At 49.4% G+C, this 8,499-nt stretch overlaps 1 protein-coding gene across 1 annotated transcript; it reads right to left on the bottom strand.

Annotated features, from left to right (window-relative positions):
• Window positions 1-4,314: 4,314 nt before the first annotated feature.
• Window positions 4,315-6,350, bottom strand: LOC104517728 (secretory carrier-associated membrane protein 4; the record flags this gene model as incomplete). Its single annotated transcript, XM_010174594.1, has 3 exons — window positions 4,315-4,491; window positions 5,153-5,270; window positions 6,249-6,350. Coding segments are annotated over 3 exons (397 nt in total), but the record flags the coding sequence as incomplete, so codon positions are not given.
• Between the last annotated feature and the right edge of the window lie 2,149 nt (window positions 6,351-8,499).

An 8,499-nucleotide genomic window follows, 5' to 3' on the forward strand; every position in this document is an offset into this window, starting at 1 on the left:
GAGGCTTTTGGGGAGCTCCTGGGGCGAGGGGCTGAGCTCAGCTGTACAACACCCACTGGGGAGCAGCCGGGGCAGCAGCTTCAAGCTCTGCCTCGTGCTCAGACTCTGAGCGCCTGGAGCAAGAAATTGAGCAAAAGGTGATGAATTTCATCCTCGTGCTCAGCACATCAGCGGCACCGCAGCGAGGAGCTGGGGGGAACCACTGCTGGGTCAAGGCGAGATGCTGGTGGCTGGGCAGGGGGCACCTGGCACCGGGCTTTGGAGATAAGGAGGACACAGAGATGAGCAGATGTTGTTCTCGAGCAGCTGTGATGAAAACGGCTCTTTTAGGATTAAATATCTGCTACAGAGCAGAACTGGGGTGTGAAGCCACAATATTCAGGGCAATAAATTCAGCTACGTGCTAAATGGAGCGATACAGCTCACCTTGACTGTCACACAGGCTGGTGACTCCAGGGATAACCATCTCCTGGGCAAGAAACTGGAGAAGGCAGAAGCCAGCGCTGCACTGGGCCAGTCCAAGTCTCTGCACTGGTGAGGAGAGGCCGGGAGAACGAGCTCGACCCAGCGCTGGGGAGATGCGACCTTCTCAGCACCACGCACACCTCTGCTCTCCGTTCCCTTCGTTAGGAGATGAGAACAACGGCAGCACCTTTGGCAAAAGCTCATAGAATGAATCACAGAATCCCAGACTGGTTTGGGTTGGAAGGGACCTTAAAGCTCATCCAGTCCCAACCCCCCTGCCAGCAGCAGGGACACCTTCCACTAGACCAGGTTGCTCAAAGCCTCATCCAGCCTGGCCTTCAACACCTCCAGGGAGGGGGCATCCATAACTTCCCTGGGCAACCACGCTCACGCCTGACCGTGTTCCCCATCTTGGTACCAATTTCTGGTGGCACCAGGTAAGTCACACAACCCCAGTGGGCTCAACGCCTCCATAAGCCACTGACCTGCACCCCACACCAGCTCCAGTCTGCTGAGGAGTGAAGATTCGCTCCCGGCTTGTGCCGTGAAGGCTGGAGTGAGTGCGGTGACCCCGCCGCACAGGGAAGGGGGTTGAAGGAGGGGGCTTACTCACTACTCAGCTCCAAAGACAGAAGCCAGCACTTCAGGCACCTGTAAGAGTAGGAAGCACAGTGTGCCACTCTCACACTGGGCCCCAGTGCAGAGGATGAGCTTCAGCCATCAACTTTTAAGGAAAAACCAACGTGTGGTGGGAGATTTTGGAGGAAAAATCAAGATTTCAGCATTTCCCTCTGCCAGAGAGAACTCTGGTTACCTAGGAACAGACACACTTCTCTGATGAGACCAGTTCTTCTCATCAAGCACAGGATGAGCGTTTATTGTCTTGTGATCAGGAGAAAAAACACAAAACCAAAAAGCAGAGCTCCACAAGCGACGTGAAACACCGCGCACGTACAGGCCACAGGACGCCCAACAACAGCGGGAACCAGGTCCGGGTTCAGGGTGTTCAGAAATCTTAGAAATCTCATGTAAACATTTAAAAAACATACAGAGGAGTTAAAAAAAATATATAAGCCAGGGTAGTTCAGGCAGCACGTTGAGTCAACTTTCTGGAATTACGGTTTCTGGCGTGGCAGAGGATGGAGTGAGGGGTGAGATGGGGGATCCCAGCCCCACAGCGTCGTTTAAGCTCTGTAGAGATCTTGGGCAGCGACTGGGGTGTGATTTTGGTGTCAGGCTCTAACCATTTAGGTGAGCAGGCCAGTACCCCCTGTCCTCACATCAAGCATTTCCCATGTGACTGAATGGGGGTGCTTCAAAAACAGCCCCCCCAGATTATCTGAGAGAGGGGAAAAAAAGGAAAATAAAAAGAAAAGAGAGAAGCGGGGCATGGAGAGCCCAGCGATGCTGCTCCTCGTGGTTCCTCCGAGATCCCCAACCTGACACACTCAACAAAAGACAAACCCCAATCGCTTTTGGAAAATTGGCAAGAAGCTGAGGATGGTGAGGGGCAGGGCTGGAGGGAGCGCGGGCCACGGGGGCACCAAACCTCACGTCCAGCCCCGGTAACCTCCCCCTAGTGCAATCGTATTTCCAGGGAGTTCATCGACAGGAGGTTCTTTTATCACTCTCTGATGGCAAGCGACAAAGAACACTTAAAATTACACTTGACACAAGACAAAGGCACCTAAAAGCTCACTCTGTAAGAAGGCTTCAAGCAATCCTACTGACAAGCACATTGCACGCTCACGAGAAAAAAACCCCTCGTGTTGGGAGGACGTGAAATACCCCAGAGCCAGCAGGGGCTGGGGGGCTGCGGGGCGTCGGTGTTGCTTGTAAACAGCACTTCAGGGAGGCTCTGCCCTCTGATCCACGTTTGCTTTCGCTTTGGCCCTGGTAACAAAGGTGTGGGGCAGACTCCAGGCTGTACTTCACTTCGTATTTACAGGATGATGCAGAAGTTAATCGAGCAAATGGGCAGCTCTGCAGGGGCGATGGGGAAGGAAGAGTTCTCCTTCATCAACTATTATTTAGTAGATAAGGCACATGTAGAGACAGTTTTCAGAAGATCACTTGCAAATCAATTCCACCTAGCTAGGACAACCTCCCTGTCCCTTTCCAGGAGCCAATTTTGTTTTCCAGTTACTCAGTGTGAATTTGGAGTGACTCCACTTACACTGTGACACCTCTGGCACCCCACCCACCAGGTGTCTGACCCACAGGGTGCCCAACACCTCCCAAGTCTCCACACTGGAGCACTCCATCCTTCACAGGATCGTTGTCTAAAAATTTCAGAGCTGAAGACTTTGAATACTCACTCCTTAGAAAAATATTTGGAACTGACCTCCCAGTTTTGACAGGTTTGAAAAAAAAATTCACAGCGGGCTGTTGAGGGAGAAGAAAAACCTGCAGCCTTTGCTGCTCGTATCGCTGTAGGACACGGGGGAATGGGATGGCTCAGGCTACAGGAGCCCTGATGTGCACACACAGAACAGGAGATGAACGACGAGACGGATGGCAGCTCTCAGGCAAAACAATCCCTCCCAACAGCTTTATCCTCCCTTTAGCCAATTCTTGGAGAAAGGCAAAAATCTCTCTCTCTCTGCTTGTACACAGGAGGAAAGTGCTGCTGGCTCCACAGACACAGAGCTGACATCACTCACGACTGACAAGCTTCCCTTGGTCTACCAGACCCCACTGCGTAACGTTTGGACTTCAACTGCATCAGAAGAAGGTAGAATTAAAACGATTCCTTGTAACAGAATTACTCCCAAACCACGCTGGGGCCCCAGCACTCAGATCAATAGTTATCTTGCATCCGGCTACTGGCTGGGAGCCCAGAAAAAAGGGTGTCCCCAAGAGGGCAAGCTGCGTCCCATAGGGCACGTCTGGGATCAGCACAAAACCTGGATGCTGTGTAAGTGGAAGTTAAATGGTGTAAAGATCTGGTGCTGCCTCCCTGGAACGGGGTGAACATCCCCCAGGTAGCCAGGTCCAAAGCCCAATGTCAGCAAGCTGAAAATAATTTCCAGTGGGCTTTGAATCAGGCTTTTAGCAAGCAATTGTTATCTAAATGAGATGAATCTGCAACCTCTGAAGCACACAGATCCAGCAAAAAACTTCTGGCAGCAGGGAAAGCAAGACTTGTAGCACAACTATAGTCCTAGCCAAAAAATGAGGAGTCTTGTGGACTTCACAGCTAAACAACACTCACCCACAGCAAGCACCGGTCTCTAAAGGATTCTTCACCAGAGAGCGCAAGCAAATGAGGTTGTAGATTTTACAAATCCCTTCGATATCACTAGTACCAAATAATTTAGGTGTTGCATTTCCCTTAAGAGTGAAAAATTCCAGATTATTCATCCGGGAAAGTAAACATCAGTTGCTGCTGACGCTCCGACTGCGTTCCTTACAGTGACGGACGACTTGGCAGCGTGCTGTGCAGCTGATGGAAACGAAGCAGGGAGGCAGGAGAAGGAGGAATCTTGGTTAGTGTTTGTGGTGGGGAAATCAGCTTTTTTCACACATGGTCATGAGAGGATTCCCTCGAGCAAGGGCAGTGAATGGGTTTGGTTCCTCAATCTGCAACGAGGCAAATACTGGTAACTCAAGGCAAACAAAAAAATAACCCACGTTCTGATAAGGCCGTGCAGAGCTCCGGAGGTGGCGAGGGCTGACAGCACGTATCTTCTGCAGTGATGAGGAGACAAAAACCAAAACAAAAAGTCCCCAAGGTGACCAGGGTGCTTGGGGTGAGGGGAGGGGGGGGGAATGCAAATGATCTTTTCAAATAACAATAATAAAAAGATCAAAAAGAAGAGAATCCAGGCAGTTTGCAGCTGGGGCTGCTTAAGGCCATTGGTTTCCCGGGGGATAGTTGGGAACTGTGGGATACTCTGGCAGGCTGTTCCCAGAAAAATTGCTGTACTGGGCCTCCCTGCTGGGGGGGTTCCTCCACGCGCCGCTGTGCCACTCGTCCTGGGCTTTCTGAAAGCTTCCACCAGCCCCTCGGTAGATTTTATGTACCTAGTGGAGGAACAAGAGAGAACAACAGTCGCTGTGGTACCGCATCGTGTGTTTGTTTCTCTCTCTTTGTATTTCCAAGGAACAAAAGTACTAAAAATGTAATAATAGAGCGAGCAGAGGGGCAAATAGATAACACCAACCCAAGACCTGAACCTGTTTCAGGTTGGGGATCCCCACAGCAAGGCAGCCAACCCAGGCCAGCGGGCTGAAACCCCTGTAAAACTGACACTGCTGCTTCAGCAGGGCTCCTGTCTTCTCTCCTCCTCTGCCATCAGCCTACCAAAGCTTTCCAGACACTCCTACCTCCAAATCCTTCTTTCTGCAGAGAACCAAGGACCACTCCCCACCCTGCCACCCAGTCCCCACTGCAGGCCACCTTGAGATCCTTCACCTTTACCATCAATAACCATCCCAGTGAGCAAGGAAGCTTGCTTCGAGTGACGTAAAGGAACATTGCTCCATGAAACGGTGACAACATCCAGCCCCAGCTGTCTTGTGTTATCTGGATTTGTCCTCTAGATACTCTGAGAGACACCAACTGACTGCAGTATGAAACCTCTAAAAGCAGGGATGGCTCACAGTGGCTGTTAAACTGCCTGTTCACATTATTGTGATACAAAATGTGGATACTCCAAGTCAGAGAGACATCCGAGGCACCTACCCTTAAAATGCAGATGAGCATTGCGACCGCTGACATTGTAAACATAATGGCAGGGAACAGCATGAACACAGCAGCTGCCACGTTGGTGCTGAAGAAAGTAATGGCTGCCAACCACCCGCTGGAAGAAACAGAGAAACAAGATCATTATAGCTCTCTTTTTAAAGTGTACTTATTATCAGAAAAAACCCTGTTTACTCATACCCAGAAATTACAAGGCAGCTTTAAAGCTCTTGGAAATTAAAAAGAACAATGGAGAAAATGGACAGAATTAAATGCAGGTCAGGGAGGTATTTCCTCAAGATCTCAAATCTTGCTTGCCAGCATCCCTTGCTAATCCAGTCTCAGACATTGAGGGGACAGCCAGCTGTACAGACTTTGGGAAGAGAAGATTTATTCCCAAGGTGCTTCTAGTTGTGCAGAGGTCGTATGTCTACAAACCAGATCTGGGAACAGGGAACACAAGGGTTTTATGATTCACACCGCAACTCTATTCCCTTGGTGGCAATAACCAGGTAGGGCAACTGGAGAGCATCAGCAGTTACGAAAACAAAATGCTCTATGGAGTGCTAAGACTTTCCATTATTTGTCATTTCAGCAGAAGTTGCTCTCAAGTCTCTAGAGACAGAAAGTTAAAATGCCAAACAATTATAACCCAACCAGGGACAGACACTAAAACGCTCCCATTTATTTTAGGACGACTCTCACAATGCTTGCTCTATAGGCCAACAGTGAGTCATCGTGCCCTGCTCACCATGTGCTGCAAATAATTTGAGAGCAACGCTAAGACAGGATCAGATGAAATCTTGAAACTGGCTGGTTAAAGTGGAAGAAGAAATAGATATTGTAGGAAGGTGTTAAAAAGAACAAGCAGGTGAAAATACCCGACTTCTGCCAACAGAGCAATGAAAACAGAACTGTGTACTCCGGGAGCAGATATAATTATGCCACAGAGGAAAAGACAAAGCTTCTTCTTCCACTCCACCCTGCACAGACTCCCACCAGCTTCTCAAAAGTCCATGGAAACTGCCCATAGCCCGTAACTCAGGCACAGGAGCTGAGTGTTCAGCTGGTAAGGTTGTAGGAACATCCTTCTTACCACGCTCCCCATCCGGAGAAACCAATCGCCTGCAGGATCGTGAGAATAAACTGGGCGCCGAAGATGAAGAAAAAGGCCATGAAATTAAACGAGCTGTCTGACCTGTGAAGGAAGAGAGGGAGTCAGAGGGAGACCAGCACCTCACGCTGCTTCACACTCATGTTTGACCCCATCACGTGGAAACCCTCAAATGTGGTATCTCAGCAGAGATCCCTCCACAGCTACGGACTTTGAAGGCTACTCATCTTTCCCTGGTAGTGAAATCACACAGATCCATGAATCATCAGCACCTAATCTCTTCCAATAAGCTTGGCTCCTGCAATTGCTCTACCAAAGTAATTGCATATATGATGACACATGAGGAGAGGCAGCTTCCTGCAGAACAGAGAGTGCCCCAGTCATTTCTCTGACCAAACAACTGCAGACAGCACAGCCTGACACCTGGGCAGCTCAGCCACGGGCAAGGAGGCACAAGGGGACCTGAAGACTGGCAGGCAGAGTTTGCCTGTACACTAAAAGTGAATGCAGAGCATGAGAATTCCAGCTGGGAATGTCTCAGAGGCTGCTCAGCATCACGCTTACAGCCCATGGTTAATAATCCAGCACTGGGACATAACAGGAGGAAAAACAGCCACAAGAGAAGCGGGTGGGAACCCATCCAGGGAAACGCAGAAACAGGCTTCTCATCTTCAGGATGTACAGATGGGAGGGTCCTGAGGATGTGAGGTCCTTTCATTTATGCAGGTATAGCAGACAGCATGAATATTGATCCCAAAGCTGACCAGGTATGTTCATGGTCTCTCTGTCATGGGTGCACTGGGGCACAGCGCTGTCCTGCCCACAGAACTGCAGCAGAACCTCTTCATCCCATTAAACCAGCTGCGTCGATGAGCCAGCCTTCCATTGTGAGCCCAGGCACATCTAGAACTCCCCAAACTCTCATTTTTCATGACACAAATCATTCCCATTCTCTCAGGAACTCAAAGGGCCCAGGATTTACAGAGCAGATTTACAAAAACCACTTCAGTTGCTTAGGAGGCAGCTTAGTGGAAGGGGGAGTTTACAAAAGCATCCCTCATTCCCAGCTCCTGCTCAAAGCCTGAAAGTATTTAAATGTTTGTTATTTGAATTATGAATATTTTAATGTTTATTAGTATTACAATTCCAGCCTCTGATGCCTAAAGAGGAGATGAGAGAGGCAGGACCCTGGCTAGTCTGAGACAAGTAGAAAAGCCTCCAGCCAAACCCCCGCCGCTCTGAGCTGCGGGTGTTGGTACCGTTATCTTCCATCTTTCAAAAGGTGGCCACAGAGATGCTGTGAAAGAAATTTGCCATCCCTGAGTATCCTCATGATCCCACCCTTCAAACATCACCTCAGAGTACAGCAATGTGAAAGAAATACTTTAAACACGGGCTGTTCTCATAATCCAGTTAACAAGGATTAGGCTCGAGGCTGAGCCTTCAAACAGACTCTTGCAGCTACAAGCTGAAAGGGCTGGAGGAGTCTTCATTTGAAAGGATCTTTGGGAATTAATGAGGATACACAGAAAAGGTGATTTCTGATCCAGCTTTCTTCTGCAGATTTGCAACAGCTCTGCCCTAGTGCCAGAGCTCTGCAGCTCATTTCACTTTGGATGCCCAAGTATGACGAGGGTTTGACGAAAGCCCCTCGCGGTACGTGACGCCAATATTGAAGAGTTGCCTTTTCCCAGAACAAGCACAGCCAGTGGGTCTGACCTGGTTTCCTTAAATCACGACTAGCTGCCATCCCCCATGAAACAGCCCTGCCCCACTGCAATGTTTTTCAAGCCTCTTCTACAACTGATGTCAAAGTCAAAGATCTCTGGGCTTCCCACTCTGTCCCTCGGGCTTATTCTCTTTTTAACTGCACAAGTCTTTACACAGAGTAACCTCGGGGACCTTTCAGTATTCAGTTGCATAAACACATACAAACAACATGAAAGAAATAATTAGAAACGGTCCCTTGTGAAGCCCAGAGGAGGTCAAGGGGGAGGAGTTATTCTTCCCAGACTTCAGAATGGAAACTGCTCTTTGAACAGAGCTCCAGCCGCCACTTGGAGACCTCTGAGCTTCTGAACCAGGGCTGGGGACAGAACCCCACACCTAGAGAGCAAGAGTTCACAGCTGGTATTTTCATGTCTTTTCAAACTTTCAGATTAATCCAACTCAGTGGCCTTCCCCTTCCCTTTCAGAGCTTCTTTCAGCTCTGAGGAGAAGGACTTGGGAGTGG

Source organism: Antrostomus carolinensis, unplaced genomic scaffold (assembly GCF_000700745.2).
Source record: "Antrostomus carolinensis isolate BGI_N321 unplaced genomic scaffold, ASM70074v2 scaffold30278, whole genome shotgun sequence".
NCBI classification, from domain to species: Eukaryota; Metazoa; Chordata; class Aves; order Caprimulgiformes; family Caprimulgidae; genus Antrostomus; species Antrostomus carolinensis.